The sequence below is a fragment of the Podarcis bocagei genome (genome assembly GCF_964188305.1).
Source record: "Podarcis bocagei genome assembly, chromosome: 13".
NCBI lineage: Eukaryota > Metazoa > Chordata > Lepidosauria > Squamata > Lacertidae > Podarcis > Podarcis bocagei.
In genome coordinates this window covers 45,327,927-45,347,605 of record NC_138138.1, presented here as the reverse complement: position 1 = coordinate 45,347,605, position 19,679 = coordinate 45,327,927, and the positions used below count along the sequence as shown (strand labels likewise).

Here is a 19,679-nt window from a genome sequence, read left to right as displayed (position 1 = left end):
CTTAAAATGCTGTTAAGGGTAAAGGTAAAGGGACCCCTGACCATTAGGTCCAGTCAGGACCGACTCTGGGGTTGCAGTGCTCATCTCGCTTTATTGGCCGAGGGAGCCGGTGTGCAGCTTCCAGGTCATGTGGCCAGCATGACTAAGTCGCTTCTGGCAAACCAGAGCAGCGCACAGAAATGCTGTTATACCACTTTAAATAACCCTCCCTCCATGAATCATGGGAACTGTAGCTTGTTAAGGGTGCTGAGAGCTACAATTAATCACAGAGCTACAATTCCCAGAGTAGTTTAACTATCTCTAACTCTAGGAACTCTGAGAACTCTGGGAAATTTAGCTCTGTGAGATTAGGGGTCTCCTAACAACTTTCAGCACCCCTAGAAAACTACAATTCCCAGGATTCTTTGGGGGGAGCCATGAGTGTTTAAAGTAGCATTTTAGTGATTTAAGTGCATAGTGCTGCTGTGGCCTCCTTCACTGTTCTTTCCCACTTCTACCACTTCTACCGCTGTCAAACCCTGCTTGACTAGCATAGGCATGGACCGCAAACAATCAAACCACAATCAGAAGGGGAAGTTGCTGGGGCTGAGATGGGGGGGGGGAGAGAGAGAGAGAGAAGAGAAAGAGAGAGATGACCTAGAAGGCGACACAGGATACAGTGGTTTCTTGCATGGCACAGCAAAGCAAACAGGCACCCAACCCACAGCAGATGGTTGCGAAGGATGCAATACCTAAATAATGCCATCCTTCGCCTGCAAAATTGCTTATGCCTCGCAGCCCATATAGGACAATGCACAGACAATCCTCTGCAATGCACAAGTTGTTCCATGGAAGACATGCAGGCAATTCTGGCCAGAAAGCCAGAACCCACCCTCCACCAACTCTTACCTAGCATAAGTTATTACATTATGGTTGCAGTAAGGGAAGGAGGTAGATGGGATGAAGGACCACCCCAACAATACAACTGGGAAACCTCCTTGAACTTTTCCACCCAGTCTTTGAAAGCTTGGGCTAAGAACTTGAACTTGAGCTTGCTTACTTCCTCATCCCTCCCAATCCATTTCCCTTTCCTGCTGTTGTCTTGTTTGATTGGAAGCCTGGCAGTATAGAGCGTGATCTCCACATCTCCTTTTTTAAAAAAGTTAATAGTAAGCTGTATACATTGATAATTGTGGAGAACATATGAAGGACAGAGAAATGAGCTCTTCTTGAAATGGACACTCGCTTTCTTCAGGGCTGATAGGAAACCAATTTACCTGCCTGGCCAGAGCCAAAAGGGTGAAGAAGAAGACGAAGAACGAGAATGCTCCCATCACCTTAGGCTCCTTCAGCACCCCAGGTCTAGAGGCGGGGGGGGGGGGCGGGGAAGAGAAGAAGAAGAAGGGGAAGAAGAGAACATCACTTTTGAGTCAACCCTCTCCCATAATCCTCGAGGTCTCACATCTGAACCAAATATGTCAGTGGGAAGCTACAATAAGAAGCACTCTCCTCAGGCATGATTCACAGGAACAAGGGCGAGTCATCTTATTTAGGGTCGGTCAGGAGGGGCTGCTTCTGGAGAAATTACACCAGGAGTTGTCAAGACGGTGCCCACAGATGCAATAGTGCCTTTAAGGCTTTCCCCTGGTGCCTGCAAAGTTTTTAAACACAAGCACATACAGCCCCTTGAGGTGGCGACTTTTTCCTCCCTTGAAAAGTACCGTATTTTTCGCCCTATAGGACGCACTTTTTCCCCTCCAAAAATGAAGGGGAAATGTGTGTGCGTCCTATGGGGCGAATGCAGGCTTCAGGAAGCTCTGCGCAACCCTCGGGAGACCGGCTCCGAGGGTTGCGCAGAGCTGCCTGCAGTCCCGGGATCAGGGCAGCTCTGCGCGGCCACCGGGAGCGGGGCGCGAAGTCCCGCCCAGCTCCGGATGGCCGCGCAGAGCTGCATGCAGTCCCCGGCTCAGCGCAGCTCTGCGCGGCCACCGGGAGCCGGTCGCGAAGTCCCACCCCGCTCCCGGTGGCCGCGCAGAGCTGCCTGCAGTCCCAGGATCAGCACACTTCTCCCCATAGCCAGCCCCACAAGCTCGGGGGACAGCGGGGAGGCAGAGCGCGCCTTCCCGCTGTTCCCCGACCTGGTTCTTCCAGCCCTGCACCTGGGGGGGGGGAATTTCTTTATTTCCCCCCCAAAAAACTAGGTGCGTCCTATGGGCCGGAGCGTCCTATGGGGCGCAAAATACGGTACATAGAGCTGAAGGAGGAAGTTGGTAGAGTGGCTCTATTTCCCGCTTCCACTTTCAGCTCTCATGTGTTCATCAAGCAGACTGATCGTGCCGTAACCAACCCAGATCAATTGGAGAGATGGAGTGTATATGCACACTTAGTCCTTTTTCAAAAAAAAATGTTTAGGGGTACTCTCATTTCCCTACTCATATTGAAATACTGCCCCTCAATGAGGCCAAACTTAGATTCACAAAATGTTTAGGGGTATGTGTACCCCTGTGTCCCCCCCAAAAGCACTGTGCACCCTTCTCTATTTCTTACTCTGGGGGAGGGGGAGGAGATGGAGTCCAGAGGGAGCAGCACCCATGACACTCACTCAAAAAAGATCCTCGCTAACGTTGCAAATGGCTTGGGTAGTCTCCACTTGGTTTCTGCCTTTATGCCAGGCCAGTTCCATGAGGACTAGTTACCTGAGAGCTGTCTGGTTGGGGTAGAGGCGGGAGACGTAGCAGTCGGAGAGCCACGAGTGGGTGTGGAGGAACAGCACATTGTAGACAATGAGGCAGAGGGTCAGCATGGTGAGCTTGAGCTCAAAGTTCATGTGCAGGAAGAGGGAGCACGAGAGGAACCCCAAGATGCAGCAGTAGATGTAATACTGGAGGGGGAAGAGAGCAGGGCAGTAGAAAACAAAGTGGTTCAAATAGAGGGCTAAACCTCATCAGCAACAGCTAGGGATAAACAATTGCATCCGAAGGCAAACTTGGCCCTCCAGATGTTTTGTGACTACAACTCCCATCATCCCTAGCTAACAGGACCAGTGGTCAGGGATGATGGGAATTGTAGTCTCAAAATATTTGGAGGGTCCAGTTTGCCTATACCTGGGTTACATACTTACTGGCACACTGAAGAGCGAGTTAAAGCGAGCAAACTCTTGTGTGGCGTTCAAGCCCCCCGTAGTCAAATTCTGAGCTTTCGAAAAGCAGGACGTCTCTGGCATGAAGAACTAATAATCCACCCAGGAAAGGAGAGAGAGAAGGAGAGTTTTAGAAGGGATAAGGCGAGGCACAGGTTGGCGACACATGAGTAGCACTGAGCCAAAAAATGTCTCCTACCAAATTCAGCACAGCCATGGTGAGGACCACCAGGATGGTGGTGATGCCCAGAGAGACTCGCAGCCACGGCTGGGTGCAGATGCTGTCTGAGATGGCCGGGACCCAGGATAAGACTTTTGGACCTTTCAGGAAGCACTTCTGGTGCAAAAGAAGGAGTGGGGCGAAGAAAGAGTCAAGAACACCTGTTATCCCTTTTTCTTATTTCTCCACCCTCTAATTGCTCCTAACGTTAGATTCTTAATCAGATAGCTATGAGTTTCTATTGCATCTTAGGAGCCACCTAAACATAATGGAGCAAAATTGGGTTGTGCCGATTTCATAAGCTCTATTAAGGGCATAATAAAAGCCTGCTGGATCGCCCACCTAGCGCAGCATCCTGTTCTCGCAGTGGCCAACCAGATGCATCGCTTTGCCTGGCTGTGTCCTTGCATTCTGGTAGCGCCTCCTGCTGGATGGAGGATAGGGAGGTGGGCTTAAAATAAAATAGGTTCCCCAACTCTGCAGTAAGGTGACACAAAGCACAGTGTGGGCAGCAAACACAGGAGTCCCTCACCCCCTGCTTTTGCACCTTAAAACCTCTTCCGCTCTGCTGGTTTCACAGGCGGCTAATTTTGATCGAAGAATCCTGCTGGCAGAAAACAGCTGAGGTCAAGCCGTTTTGCTTCCTCTCAATGGTGTCCTCTCTTAGCATGGGCAATACAGTTCCAAACTTCAACCCTATAAATAACTCCTGCAAGCAGGGCTACTAAGCTCCTTGTAGCAGCAGCAGGGCCCCAGGAATCCTCCAACCACAATGTTTCATCATATCCGTGCTCTGACAGCCCAGAAAAAAAAGAGAAGTGGCAAAGGGCCATAGCTCAGGTCCTGTGATTTGTTCCACGGCATCCATCTATTCCTCCCTCCATCCAGAGAAAAACGCCCCAGCTGAAACTGCTGACAGCTAGTGTCAGCGATACTGAGCTAGATGGGCCAATGGGTTGACTAGATGGGCTGCATCCCACATTCCTTAGGGATGCTGGGAAAGTTGCATGATGGGTGTTAGGTTGTGGGTGAACATATCAGACGACACAGCGATTCTCCAAACAGCTCTTGTTTATTCACAGGTCAGAACAGAACTGAACTGAAGGGTTCAGCCAGCCTGCTTATATAGAGCTCCACTACAACACAACTGTAACAACTTTCTGTAACTATCCAGTCACTGAACGTCACTTTCGATCCCTTATTTTGCATATGTGGAACTGAACTATCTACAGTATCCCCCTGCTGGCCCAGGGTGAGAACTTCAGTACATAACAATGGGGGGGGGCGGGGATTGAGAAGTAAAATCAGCTCGACTTACTGCCAGGTGGCCTGCAAAACAGGTGAGGAGGAGGAGGAAAAAGAGGAAGAAGGAAATTCCATAGGATATCCCCAATGCTTCTGTCCTGGATGGAAAGAGCAGACAAGGCAACTAAACATGCATTTTGCATTTAAACTTTTTGTTCCCCTTCTGCTGATTCTGGGAAGGAGCCAGGCATTAGACCCATAGAGCTGGAATGGGCCATGCAGGAGATGTCATCCAGCATCTTTCAGACACGGGATATGCGCTGTTAGGAGGGATAGAGAGCCTGTTGCCCTCCAAGTGTTGCTCTCCAAGCCCCAGCCTTCAAGGGTCATCTAGCCCAACCCCCTGCAATGCAGGAATCTTTTTGCCCAGTGTGGGCCTTGAACCCACAACCCTGAGATTAAGAGTCTCATGCTCTACCAACTGAGCCACAGGTTCCCCATCTCTGATAGGTAGCCATTCATGCTCTACTTTAAAAATTTCTAACAAGGGAGAGTCCATCATTTCCCAAAGCTGTCTGCCACTGCTATTAAACAGCTCCTGCTGTCAGGAGGTTCTTTCTAATGTTTAGCTGAAATCCCCTTTCTTGCAGTTGGAACCCCATTCACAAAAGTACTAAAGTGTGCTTTGCACCCCTTGGCATACTCAGCATCCTACAAGTGTGTCATTTCCCACAAGGCACTGCTCACCGTTTCCAGACTTATCTGTGCCTCTATGAGGACTAGAAACTCATTCTTGGTTCCAGTCAGTGCTAGATTCAAATGAACTGCCTGCTTTGATGTTTTAAAAGGGAAGCAAGGCTTTGATCGTTGCAGCCGCATGGCAGCTTTTTGCCTCAAATAGTCTAGCCCAAGAAAATGCTGTTGGACTCCAACTCCCATCAATCAGCTCCAGAAAACACAGCCAATGGTCCAAGGATGATGGGAGTTGTAGTCCAATGTCTGGAAACACACAGGTTCCCAGCCCTGGTCTAATCAAATTTGGGGTGAACACCTAAACATACTTACTAGAAGGTAAACCCCACAGATCTCTGTCACACATAATATCCAAGTAAACAACTTATGGGTATGCTGCCCAACTTAAAAAGAAAAGCAATTCTTTCTTTCCAAATTAAGGCCGTTACAAGTGACAGATGGGGAATTCCATTGTGCCCAGAGGGAACATCTCCCCTCCAACCCTCTTTTCTACAATCTCCATTCTACAACTTTCATGGGGAGTTTGCTTTGGTTTACCATTAGCTCAGTGGCGTAGCATGGGTTGTCAGCACCCGGAGCAAGGCAAGTAATTTGCGCCCCCTAACCCGTGGATTTGTGCCCCCTAACCCTAACCCCCAGATGTTGCGGCCGGTACGGCCGGCCCCCCCTGCACCCCCCACGCTACGCCACTGCATTAGCTATCACTCAAGCAGAAGAAGAGCTCTGATGAACCTGAAAGCCTGCACACCATTTTCATCCCACTGCAAAAAGCATGTGAGGGGGGGGGGAGAGGATTCCAGCCAGGAAGGCAGGCACAATAGGAGCAAAGGGTGATATCTCCCCCTCTTATCACATTCCTGTCTCAATCCAAGTAAGGCCCTTCTATGGCTTGGGGGAGGAATTCAAGCACATACCAGGTTTGCGCAGTGGAAGTGGTTTAAAGTGCTCTGTCACCCAAGCCCAAGAAATCCACTTTGAAAATAAAAACAGACTTTTTGTAGTTAGAAAAGTGATTGGGAAATGCATTGAAAACTGTGGGATGGACGAATGATTAAACACCCTGCAAGCAAATATTACTGTCTTATAAATGCCACCACAAACTAATCAAAACAAATGTTCAATAATAATTGGATGCAGCGTCCTTCTGGACTGCTGGGGTGGTGAGGTGTTGCCCCAAGTCATTGATGGTGGATTTATACTGGACGGTCCAGACATCATTTCACTTTGTGAGATGTTCTGCAATGCTTCCCCAGCCTTTGCTGCCTGGAGGGGAATTCTCGTGCAACAAAAAGCAGTACGAAAAATAAACCAGAGCAGTTATGATTTTAAAATCACACATGATTTCAGAAAGTTATGGGACATGCATCAGTTTAAAACAATACAGTATCTCTTCCCCCCAAACTTCTGCAGGTGTAGACAGTATTGAAAGCTGGATAATACAGTATATAACCACCCCAATACCACCCTGAGCATCATGAATGCACAATTAAAAGAGGCATCGGGTGGGCCAAGTAGTCTAACCGCTGCATAAGCTTTGTGCAAGCAAATCAGGATGAATGCTCAATAAACAGGTCATCTTGGGGAACCCTTAAAAAAAGTAACCAGCTTTGCAAAACCCCAAAAGGCAAAGTCTTCACATGCTTTGGGGTCCAGTCCTGCCTACATAAATAACTCACCCACCCATCCTCTCCTCACCCTCTTCCTGCTTACTTGTAAACCACGAGGATCTGGATGAGAAAGTTGGAGAGGAAAACCAGGAAGGTGCAGGCTGTGTAGTAATTAAAAGATGGGAGCGCAGAGAGACGATACTGGAGAAGGCAAAGAGAGAGAACCCAGGATGAGCAACTGTGAAAACAGGGGCAAGGGCTGCTCTGCACAACATTCCCACTTTGTTCTGCATCATTTTCTGTGGGAATGTTGTGGATAGTAGGAGAGGATATATTGATGAAATACTACCTTTCCTCACTCACGCTAGTGAGTCAGTAGCAGAGTACATTCCCCAGTATATTGCAGGAAACTAGTTGGTAGATTCATTTGAATCTCTTTACTTAAGCAATTCAATCTGGTTTGTCCAGATTGGGTTTATTCCCTTTGTTCCCTCTCGAAAAGAACAAAGACACAATAGTCTTTTCTTAAAAGTAATGATAAGAAGTTTACTTACATTCAGTTCACAGTTTTTCCCTGAAGGCAGACTTTAGCTTGTAGTTACAGAAAAGAGAGTGGGTTCATCCCATGTAGGGAAATGAGCCCATGTGCTGCTGGCTGAGAACCAGCAGACAGCAAAATCATCAAGAGAACAGCATCAAGAGAAAGAAGAAGGGAAGATGGCTGCGTAACCAGCCCTTTTATGGGGCCACCCAGGGTCACACCCATCTACCTGTTCACATGCAAGGGGAGGATGCTCCAGACAGGTGTGACAGGAAGTCCTCCTGGCTACAGTAACTTCCCCCTGTGTGTCTGCTCAGGGCAAACAGGAAGTGTTGTACTTGACTGCTTATGTTACAATCCCACATTTTCAGCCTCCTGCAGAGGCAGATTGTAGTCGTCATGGCTAGTAGCCACTCTTAGCCTCATCCTCCATGAATTAGCCTCATCCTCTTTTAAAGCCGTTCAGGTTGCCGTTCATCACTACATCTAGCGGGAGTGAATCCCAAATCTTATTTCAGTACCAAGAAACAACAGGAGGGCTGCCCCTGCTGCCCTCCTACATTTGCCACCTGAAGCCTCACTCTGCCTAATGGTAGGGGTGAGCCTGACTTCATATTGGAGCGTTCAACAAACAAAAGAGCACCCAAGTCCTTTACCTCCTTCTCAAGGGATTTTTCCTTGAAGTACAGAGTGATGCGATTCAAATCTTCTGATTCCTTCCATTGCCTGCAGGGGAGAAGTGTAGGGGGAAAATGGGAGATTTTTCCTTGGGCAACATTCCCACCTGCTTCCGCCCATGTACCTCTCCTTAAAATGGAGATTAGATTTGGCCCCAGATTCCTTTCCAACCCACAAACTCATAGTCAAACAGGGAGACGGGCATGGTTGTTTTACAGTAGTAGCATACGGGAGGCGTTGGGTATCTCATGTAATAGTAGATAGGTAAAGGGCTTGGGAAACAGTTAATAGTAATGATTTAATAATAAAATAATTTTATTATTTATATGCCCCCCATCTGACTGCGTTGCCCCAACCACTCTGGGAGGCTGCCAACGAAATATCAAAAACTCAGTAAAAACAAACAGCAGGCGAACTGGTTCCTAGCGCTGTTTGTGACTGGAGGAGAAGAGGTAGGTTCTTCTCTCCTTTTCCTTTGCTCCTTTTCTTTACTTTTTTGCTTTTCTTGCTATGTATGATCCACTGCAACAGGAAACAGGACTCCTGTAGCAGTGGTGCAGGAAGCAGAAACTTCGAAGATGCAGCTCCTCTTATTCCTGCAATGCAATGACGTGACAAGCTGCACTCACCCAAATGTCCTCTTGTGTGCCATTATTTCATGCTAGGCCTTTCCTCTGTTGCATCTGATTTTGTAATTATCCCTCCTTCTCTCCTGGGCCTCCGTTTTCCTCTCCCCACCCCACCCCTCTCACAGTCTCACTGACGCACTTCTGCGAGTTAAGCTGTTCGATGAGCTGAAAGAACTTCTCGTCCACTCCTTCCAGGTCTTCATCTGGGCTCCTGGGGACACGCCCCCTGTAATACAGCCAGGAGAGGAGAAAGAGCGAGCAGAGAATTGAGGAATCACACAGAAATCAAAGAAACGCAGCATGAAATGCCCAAACAGCACAACAGAGAGAATAAAACAAATGGACAGCAGAGGGCACGACTGAGTAAGCAACTGGAATCCCAATTTTCTTCATCTAAGATGGGAAAGTGGGGGGTATTTTACCAGCTGGCAGGCCAGGTCCTCACTTCTCCCAACCCCCATATCTTGAGAGATGGGTGGGGCCACTCACTTGTCCGTCACCTGGCATCACCATGGCACACTGGTCCGCACATCTTGCAACCCCCATTTCTGGCAGGGTTCTTAAGTCACAACAACATTCCTCCCCTCAACTCAACGGGAAATAGGAGGGGCTTTAGGAAGCGTTTAGCACAACCTTCCACAATCTGGTACCTTTTGGGTTTTGCTAGACTCCATCTCCCATCAGCCCCAGCCAGCATAGCCAGTGGCCAGGGATGAAGGAAGCTGGAGTCCAGAAACCTCTGGAGCTCATCACTGCTGGGAAAGGTTGGCTTAGCATCTCAGAATCAGGTGAGGTGTAGAATGGTCCAACACCAGCATTAGGTTCCACTCCAAAACACACACACCATGAGGTGTCTGGTCAATACAGGATGTTCACCCAGTTGTCTGCCAGCTTTCCACTGCTTCCCCTCCCAAGATTAATTCTGCAGCTCTCCACTGTGCCACTAAACTTATTGCAGACGAGGGGTGGTTTAGGTGGCCCCAGAGCACCCTTGCCTAGTTCTAGGGCTCACATACATTGAGAGACCTACCTAGCTGACAACAGAAGCCTAAGGAATTGTGACAGATTCCATTAGATTCCCATTCCATCCCACGGTGGCTCTGCAGCTGTCAGAACCACAGGCCTAACATGCAATTCTAGCCATGGAAGAACTCTAGCCCCAAAGATCTGCAGAACATCACAGTACCCACAGAAGGAAGCTAGACCGCAACATCCTGGCTCTAATCCACAGTGTGATAACACCAGACACAATGTACTTTTTGCTCTATCTCTTCCTCTCCCCACTACCCCATTCTTTTCTCAGTAATCTATTTGCTTGTCGGCCTCTTCCTCCTCTCCCCCTCTAAACAAGATACCCCCCTGTTACCGTTCCAAGGTCTTCTGCTGGTTCAAGGACCCCAGAGAGATCTCCTGCAAGGAAACAGAAACACTTGTTGCCTTCAACTGTAGGGACACAGCTGAGAGCCTGAATGCTCCCAGGGAGCCAAACTTCCATCCAAATTTGTTTGCATGGAAGCTAGACAGTGTCACCGTATATTTCGCTCTATAAGATGCGCCAGACCACCTAGTTTTTGTAGGAGGAAAACAAGAAAAAACATATTCTGAATCTCAGAAGCCAGAACAGCAAGAGGGATCACTGTGCAGAGATCCCTCTTGCTGTTCTGGCTTCTGGGATAGCTGTGCAGCCTGCATTCGCTCCATAAGACGCACACACATTTCCCCTTACTTTTTAGGAGGGAAAAAGTGAGTCTTATAGAGCAATAAATAAATTGAGCAAATTGTTTGCAGGGAAACAAGAGGATGCTAAATCAAGCAAACCTTATCCCACATTTTCCGGTGCATTTTCCTATCACTTTGCTTATTGCAAAATAATACAATCCTTTAATCCTTTTTTCTTTTCTTTTCTTTTGCAGAGGGGGAGAGTAGGTTTGTGGGGCAAATCCTCCAGATGAACTTTAATTTGGAAACCTGAATTTGATGGTTTGTGATTGAAACAGCAGCCTGGAAGCTCCCTTAGACAGTGCTGCCAAATGGACAGCCTGCAATATTCATCTCACAGCTAGAGCACATTCGCATTATAGAGCAGGCACCCCCCCCCCCAAACTCGGCTCTCCAGATGTTTTGGGACTACAGTTCCCATCATCCCTGACCGCTGGTCCTGTTAGCTAGGGATGATGGGAGTTGTAGTCTCAAAACATCTGGAGGGCCGAGTTTGGGGGTTCCTGTTACAGAGGGACTGCTAAAGGTTCTGCCTTTAGTTGAGAGTGGATATAGAAAAGTAGGAAACTACCTTATACTAAGTCAGACCATCTAACTCAATACTGTCTACACTGACTGGAAAAAGCTCTCCAGGGTTTCAGACAAGGAATCTTTCCCATTTCTATCTGGGGACACCGAGGATTTAACCTGGGACCTTGTGTGTGCAAAGCAGATGTTCTACCTTCCAGCCATTGTCCTTCCTCCTGCAGCAGGAGATGGGCGCCCACACTTGCCATTCATTTGCAAATTCCTCTGACATCATTGCTAATGATGTCTTTGGCCCACACAGGAAGATGTCTTATACTGAGTCAGACTATGGGGCTCACCTAGATCGGTGTTCTTGACACTGACTGGAAATGCATCTCTGGGGTTTCAGGCTGGGGAAATTACCAGACCCACCAGGAAAAGCTGGGGAGGGACCTTTTAGAAGCAAAACAGATGCTCTCTCATGCGGCTAGGGCATGGCATCTAGCTAGGCCCTGATTCTCATGCAACTGGCAGCATCTAGCAACAGAAAGAAGACGACTAAGGGCCCGTCCACACCTCCACTTAATGTGAAATGCATATCCCTCATGTGCCTTTTAATTCCCCCCCTTATCCATACAATGTTCACCGGAAACAGCTGCTGTCCCAGACTTTCTCCTGCGAAATTCCTGTCCTTGGAAAATCTGGACAGCTTTCTGTGGATGCCTTTGACTTTTTTTTTGGGGGGGGGGTTGTGAGAGTCTAGAAAAAGACACTTCTAATGCACCTCCTCCCTCATTTTCCACACTTCCTGCAAATACCCGATTACATTGGCCTGAATATAAGCCGCACCGGCAAATAAGCTGCACCTTAAAAATTTGGCGACTTGGGGTTTGGGAGCCGTGGACTGGATGGTCGCCATTGCCCTGCTCTTCTGAGCTGCTCTGGGGGGGGGAGCTGCACTGCTTTGCCGGCAGCCTCCCCCCCTTCCCCCCTTCGTTCTGACAGCTATGGGGAGGCTTGGGAACGGCGGGCAGGCTAGGCATCGTTGCCCTACGCTCCCAAGGCTGCTTTCAGGGAGGGGGAGCTGTGCCGCTTTGTTGGCGGCATAAGGTCAAGAATATAAGCCACACTTTAACTTTTAACAATTGGAATTTGGGGGGGGGGGAGTGTGGCTTATATTCGGGCCAATACGGTACATTGGGTCCAATTCATGTTTCTAGTTGAAGTCTCTGCCATTTCCACCTTGAATCTGCAACACAACTGCTTCCCCCTGCTGTCTTTACACCATGTACTTAAATGGAACTTAGGAACCTAGGAAGCCGCCTTATACTGAGTCAAAGCATTGGTCCATCTTGCTCAGTACAGTTGTACCTGGGGTTACATACGCTTCAGGTTACAGACTCCGCCAACCCAGAAATAGTCCCTTGGGCTAAGAACTTTGCTTCAGGATGAGAACACAAATCGTGCTCTGGCGGAGCGGCGGCAGCAGGAGGCCCCATTAGCTTAAGTGGTGCTTCAGGTTAAGAACAGTTTCAGGTTAAGAACGGACCTCCAGAACGAATTAAGTACATAACCTCAGGTACCACTGTATTGTCTGCAGTGGGTGGCAGAGGCTCCCCAGGGCTTCAGACAGGAGTGTCTCCCAGTCCTACCTGGAGAAGCCAGGGGTTGAATGTGCTCCCCTTTAGATGAGCTACAGCCCTTCCCCCCCAAAAAACAGAGGTTCCCAGAAGCACGTGAGCAGGTGAGGAGGTTATTTTATCCCAGAGCTCAATGGCCGTAGGAAAGGTGCTTTGAAACTTCTGCCGTTTACCTTCTCCTCCCTATTTTTTTCAAAACGCTGAAGAGAAAATTGTGGCACCTGGGTTCCCCCCAAAGAGCGACATTTCCAGCAAAGCAACTGTGGTTTTAAGACATGCTTCTGAAAACCATGTGCGGCAGTGAGATGGTTTTCTTATCCTCCACTATCAATACCCACCCCATGTAAAAAAGTACTTGTGAACTCTAACACCTTCCCCCGCCCCCTTCCTTGATAACCCTACATTTGCTGCTTGAATGCAGAACTGCAAATAGCAGACAAGCACTTTGTGTCTGTCAGTCCTGGCCCACAAGTGGTTAGAGTGCTGCACCAGGATGTGGAAGATACAGGTTCAAATCCTCACTCAGCCATGAAGCTCGCTGGGTGACCTTGGGCCACTCACTCTCAGCCTAACCTACCTCACAAGGCTGTTGTGAGGATAAAATGGGGAGGAGATGAACGATGCATGCCACATTGAGCTCCTTCACTACCCGAAGGAGTCTCAAATCAGCTAACATTCTCCTTTCCCTTTCTCCCCCACAACAAGCACTCTGTGAGGTGAGTGAGGCTGAGAGACTTCAAAGAAGTGTGACTAGCCCAAGGTCACCCAGCAGCTGCATGTGGAGGAGCAGGGAAGCGAACCCAGTTCACCAGATTACAAGTCTACAGCTCTTAACCACTACACCACACCGGCATGCAGTGAAACAAGGAAGGAAGGAATAGGTATGCAATGAAACTATGATAATAAGAAACCTGTGAGCTTTTAACACGCACTGCATTTTGATTCTTGCTTCAAAGCCGTGTGAGTGTGGTTGATAAGATAATCTCATTTCAAACATGCTTTTGAACCTTTACACGTAAGCTCAGATGGACCAGAGAGAGCAGTAGAAGCTTCTCCGTAATCCGTTTTGCCAAAATAAACATGGCAGCTGAAAAGGGGCAGCTCAGGAAACAAGAAGAATTACCGACGAAAGAAGAATGGCAGAGGAAATTAATGGACTATGCAGAATTAGATAAGATGACAGGAAGGATTCGAAACCTGCGGGACCAGAGATTCTCAGAAAACTGGAATAAATATGTGAACTATTTGAAAAGCAACTGTAATCAGCAGATTACGCTAGCAGGACTGCAAGAAGTTTTGTAAGGAGGGCTATATGAAATATTGCAAGGAAGATTATGAAGAGAGTTATTAGTTAAAGATTAGTAAAGGTAATAGAGAAATTAAGAAATGTAAATCAAGTGAAAAAGATTGAAAAATCTTCAGATGTGGTTGATGGAAGTCTAAAAACTGTATATGATATGAAATTATGTTAAATGATTGTTGGAAATGATATGTTTAAAAAATTAATAAATATATATAAAAAGAAAAGGGGCAGCTGAAATGGCTTGAGGGTTCTTGGCACATGTCCTTGCAATGACATGAGCACAACCTGCTGGACGTACCGAGTAGTTGTTCCGGACAAACCCTGCCGGTTCTGCGGGGAGGTTGTCAAGGTGTTTGAGGTTGGCAAAGGGTTTGGCTGCCCCCCACGACTCCAGGTAGCGAGTCATCCGCGCTGGGGCCCTCATCTTGTAGCCCTCACCTGGCGCAGGTGAGAGGGTGCCGCTGGAGGTCTCTTCTTCAGCCTAAAGACAACAGGAACCAGAAGAGCAAGTGGAAGTCCTGAGTGCCAAACCCCAGCCAGCAGCATCCATATATCAAGGACTACATACAATGACACAATCGCACTGAGGGCCAACACATTGCACTGCCTGAGGTGGAGGGACCCACAACTGTATTTAGACACTGGTCTAGAGCCTGTGCAGCCACTCCCAATTCGGGTGTTATGGAGAAATCGAACTGTGTGTCAGCAGCACACCGGCAACACTTTGCTCCATATCCCTTAATGACAGCTCCTAACGGCTTCACATCGATGCTACATAGCATGGGGGACAAAAGTGTGCCCTGAGATCAGTCACCCTTGGCGGATCACCACGCTGCCCCCGTGCATAGATCGCCCCGGCATCCCCCGTGCACAGTTCGCCACAGCACCCCGTAGGTGGCTCGCCACGCCCCCACCACTCTGGGTGCCAGAGCAGCTAGCTACACCCCTGCCAATAGGGTTGCCATATTTCAAAAGTGCTGAGCTTTTTTGGGGGGGAGGGCAAAGTTGCTGAGCTTTTTCTGCAAACTCTCCAAAATAATTGAAGTTTTTGAGCTTTTATGGTAAAGGAAATTTACCATAAAATCAACACTTCCAATATGGGTGGCCAGACATTTTTACTGATTTTCACATATTCCACCCAAACGCTATTTCCGATGGACAAATCCAAGATATGTCAAGGAAATCCTGGACATATGGCAGCCCTAGAACATACATCTCACAAAGCCAACCCAGGAGGATACCGAGGCCAATGTTACCAAAAGTTGCGGGGAGATCAAGGAAAAGAAGCAAGATTAGACTCTGAATAGCCTTATCCTAATAGAGATCATTGATAAGGGCAACCAAGACTGAGTGGGTTCCAAAACCAGGTTTGAAATCAGATTAATATGGGTTTACACCAGCCTTTCTCTATCATGGGTCCCACCTTGTTGGACTACAACTCCCATCATCCCTGACCACTGATTCTGCTAGTTAGGGATGATGGGAGTTGTATTCCAACAATATTTGGGGACCTGAGGTTGGGAAAGGTTTGTCTAGATAGCAAGTTTCACCAAAGTATACCTGCAGCTGCTCCACCACAACCATCTCAATCCCCTTTCCAAGAAGTGATGGAAACTGGCTGATAACTATCTATCACAGACTAGGAAGTCCAGGTGAAGCTTTTTTCCTTTTCCCCCTCTCCCCTAAAAAGTGGATGCACCACCTCCAGTTTCAAAGCATCTCCTCACCCTGGGGTCAACGACCAGGAAGGTTTTGATTTTGTTCTCCCTCAGGTAAGAGTCTCGTGGCCAGAAACAAACTTCCTCCACAGCGTAGGCACCACCCAGGTGCAGCAACGTGGCCTCCGTGATATGAACCCTCCTGAAAGCGAAAAGAGATGGGAATGTAGATGGATACAGAAGAGGGCAGCCAAGGACACAGAGGTACAGTTTCCCCCTTTTAGGACATTTCCCGGCATGCACCACTAGAGGTCACCCCAGATGGCAGATGGAGTCCTATCTATGTATACAGTGGTACCTCGGGTTAAGTACTTAATTCGTTGCGGAGGTCCGTTCTTAACCTGAAACTGTTCTTAGCCTGAAGCACCACTTTAGCTAATGAGGCCTCCCGCTGCTGCCGTGCCGCCACCACACAATTTCTGTTCTCATCCTGAAGCAAAGTTCTTAACCCGAGGTACTATTTCTGGATAAAAAAATTCCTTCCAATAGCACCTTAAAGACCAACTAAGTTAGTCCTGAACAAACAGGCCAAACCTTACGCCAAAGAATAAACGGACATAAATCTGACATCAAGAATCACAAAACAGAGAAACCAGAAGGAGAACACTTCAATCTCCCAGGACATTCTATACAAGATCTCAAAGTAGCTGTTTTACTACAAAGGAATTTCAGAAATAGACTGGAAAGAGAAGCTGCTGAATTGCAACTCATTACCAAACTCAAAACCATGGAGAGACCTGGTCTGAACAAAGACATTGGATTCTTATCTCATTATACATGACTAAGCCATTTCTCACCTTCTCACCCCTTGCCTTTTCCTGTAAGACCTATTGCAGTCGTTAAGAGTCGTCAACAGGCTCATCTCAGCTATCTGCCAATCTCCCATTCCCACCACCCTTCTGAGTAATACCCCTCCCCACCTTCTCACTATATAGAAGGATCTGGCAACTTCTGTTTCAGTGTATCTGAAGAAGTGTGCATGCACACGAAAGCTCATACCAAGAACTAACTTAGTTGGTCTTTAAGGTGCTACTGGAAGGATTTTTTTTATTTTGACTATGGCAGACTAACACAGCTTACTATTTCTGGGTTAGCGGAGTCTGTAACCTGAAGCATATGTAACCCGAGGTACCACTGTACAACAGAATGGACAGACAGAGGCCACGTGTTCATTATACAATAACTCAGGGGTGCTCTGTCCCACAAATAGCAACACAGTAAAAAATGTGTATCATCAGTTACAGTGGAAACTCGGGTTTCGTACCGTCCTCCTTACGAATGCTTCGGGTTACGAGCTCCGCTAACCCGGAAGTAGGTGTTCTGGGTAGCAAACTTTGCCCCAGGATATGAGCGGATGTCAGGTGCCGGCGGCGTGGCAGCAGCAGGAGGCCCCATTAATGAAAGCGCGCCTCACGTTAAGAATGGTTTCGGGTTAAGAACGGACCTCCGGAACAGATTCAGTTCATAAACGGAGGTACCCCTGTATTTGTTGGGTTGTTGCTGAGATTCCTTGCTAGGCCACTAGGGGGCAGCATCCAATCTTGCATACGCAAGAACCAAATGCTTTGCTGGACGAAAGTGGAGCATTCCCTCTCACCATGTCGCTTCCCTCACCCTGGCACACCTCCTGCTTCCATGTGATTCGCTAGCGTCACATCATCGGACCAGACGTCGTACTGCCACTTCTGGAGCCCAATCACCCCACACAGGACGTTCCCCGAATGGACTCCAACTCTCATGTTGATGTCCACTCCAGTCGCATCACGCAGCTTCCTATTTGTGAGAGGACAAACAGGACAAAATAAGTTTGCATTTTATTAAAAATGCCTGATCCAAATTAGTAACGAATTAAATGGAAGCGATTAAAAGTGTGTGTTGGGGGGGGGGGACACACACCTCCGTACAGTATTTCAGAAATTAAAATAGCAAGCCAGACATCACCTTGCTGAGAAAGGTCCATATGGTTAAAGCTATGGTTTTCCCAGTAGTGATGTATGGAAGTGAAAGCTGGATCATAAAGAAGGCTGATCACCAAAGAATTGATGCTTTTGAATTATGGTGCTGGAGGAGATTCTTGAGAGTCCCATGGACTGCAAGAAGATCAAACCTATCCATTCGTAAGGAAATCAGTCCTGAGTGCTCACTGGAAGGACAGATCATGAAGCTGAGGCTCCAATACTTTGGCTACCTCATGAGAAGAGAAGACTCCCTGGAAAAGTCCCTGGTGTTGGGAAAGATTTGAGGGCACAAGGAGAAGGGGATGACAGAGGACGAGATGGTTGGACAGTGTTCTCGAAGCTACCAGCATGAGTTTGACCAAACTGCGGGAGGCAGTGGAAGACAGGAGTGCCTGGCGTGCTCTGGTCCATGGGGTCATGAAGATCGCACATGACTAAACAACTAAACAACAACACAAAAGGTAAAAGGTGAAGGACCCCTGGACAGTGAAGTCCAGTCAAAGGTGACTATGGGGTTGCGGTGCTCATCTCACTTTCAGGCCGAGGCAGCTGGTGTTTGTCCACAGACTGCTTTCCGGGTTACAGATCAGAATTACTAAACCGCTTCTGGCGCAACAGAACACCATGATAGAAACCAGAGCGCACGGAAATGCTGTTTACCTTCCTGTCACAGCAGTACCTATTTATCTACTTGCACTGGTGTGGTTTCAAACTTGGTTGGCAGGAGCTGGGGCAGAGCAACGGGAGCTCACTCTGTTGTGGGGATTCGAACTACCGACCTTCCAATTGCCAAGCCCAAGAGGCTCACCCACATCCCTGTCAAGTCAGTAACATTCTACTAGCCTGTTTTAAAAGAGGTCAGGGAGTGATTAAATATCAGTTGCTAGAACATGAGACTCTTAATCTCGGGGTTCTGAGTTTGAGCCCCACCTTGGGCAGAGAGGGCTGGACTAGAAGACCCTTGGGCTCCCTTTCAACTCTACAATTCTATGATTCTATGTTGCTGGACTACATCTTTCATAAACCCTGCCTGTTGACTATGCTGGCTGGGGCTGATGGGAGTTGGAGTCCAACAAGATCTGAGATGAGTAAGTGGGCATCAGGTTGAAGAAGTCTTATCCAGAGCTACGGTTCTCAAAGTGGGTGGTATTGTCTCCACCCCGGAGGTGGGATTACCTAGGGGGCACTAAGAGGCAGCGGCGTAGCGTGAGTTGTAAGCACCCGGGGCAACGCAAGTAATTTGCGCCCCCTAACCCGGGGCAAGGCAAGTAATTTGCGCCCCCCGCTGCCACCCAAACGACGCCGCTTGCCCGGAGGAGGAGGGGGGCAGAGAGGCGAGGAAAATTCAACGGCCCAGCAGCTGCAGCAGCAGCAGCGGAGGCGGGGCTGTGAGGAGGGGCTGCCTGGCGCGTCCTCTGTGGCGAGCGCTGAGAGCCGCTGCCTGCCGGGCGCCTTCAGCCCGGGCGCGCGCACAGCTCGTCGGTTCCGCGAGACATGCGGCTCCGCTACAGCCTGCGCCCGAGGCTCTTCGGCGACTCCGGAGGCAGCGAGCGCGCGCCCCCCAGATGTTGCGCCCGGTGCGGCTGGCACCCCTGGCACCCCCCACGCTACGCCACTGCTAAGAGGCAAGGGATGGCAGTGGGGCGCTGGAGGCGGGTCCCTCCCAGTGCTTTGATCTCTTATTCATGATTGGCCAGGCTAGAGCTAGAGCAAAACACCTTCCTCTGTTCATATGCAACGTTTTATGGCTCTTGTTGCTTCCAGAGCTCTTTCCTTTGGTCACATTTGTATGCACGGTTCTAAATTGTTGAAAGGTAGCCATTAGTCATGGCTGGTATCGCTGTATCGAGTTCATTGATTCTGTTGAATTAATTAAACTAAATAGTTTTAACTGGGTTTTGAATAAATGTGCAATTCATTGTTACTGTTTTGAATTCTATTGTGTTACTATCTTCCTTAGCGGGCCATGCAAAGCACTATTCTAAATAATATATTTTTGTAGGGTAGGGTAGGGGAGCACCGGGGATGAGTTTATGGCCTGAA

The 19,679-nt window shown here is 48.4% G+C and overlaps 1 protein-coding gene across 4 annotated transcripts in view; it reads right to left on the bottom strand.

The window, feature by feature from the left end:
* ADCY4 (adenylate cyclase 4) overlaps window positions 1-19,679 on the bottom strand; it is a 76,692-nt gene that overhangs the window by 18,690 nt on the left and 38,323 nt on the right. For all 4 annotated transcript variants that reach the window (XM_081167755.1, XM_081167754.1, XM_081167756.1 and 1 more), the window contains exons 9-20: window positions 17,293-17,451; window positions 15,688-15,820; window positions 14,259-14,441; window positions 10,158-10,201; window positions 8,931-9,017; window positions 8,141-8,210; window positions 7,047-7,144; window positions 4,657-4,741; window positions 3,318-3,455; window positions 3,101-3,208; window positions 2,676-2,860; window positions 1,257-1,341 (exon numbers count right to left, since the gene is read on the bottom strand). In XM_081167755.1, the coding sequence (XP_081023881.1) occupies window positions 1,257-1,341; window positions 2,676-2,860; window positions 3,101-3,208; window positions 3,318-3,455; window positions 4,657-4,741; window positions 7,047-7,144; window positions 8,141-8,210; window positions 8,931-9,017; window positions 10,158-10,201; window positions 14,259-14,441; window positions 15,688-15,820; window positions 17,293-17,451 (1,375 nt within the window). The remainder of the gene's footprint in view (window positions 1-1,256; window positions 1,342-2,675; window positions 2,861-3,100; window positions 3,209-3,317; window positions 3,456-4,656; window positions 4,742-7,046; window positions 7,145-8,140; window positions 8,211-8,930; window positions 9,018-10,157; window positions 10,202-14,258; window positions 14,442-15,687; window positions 15,821-17,292; window positions 17,452-19,679) is intronic.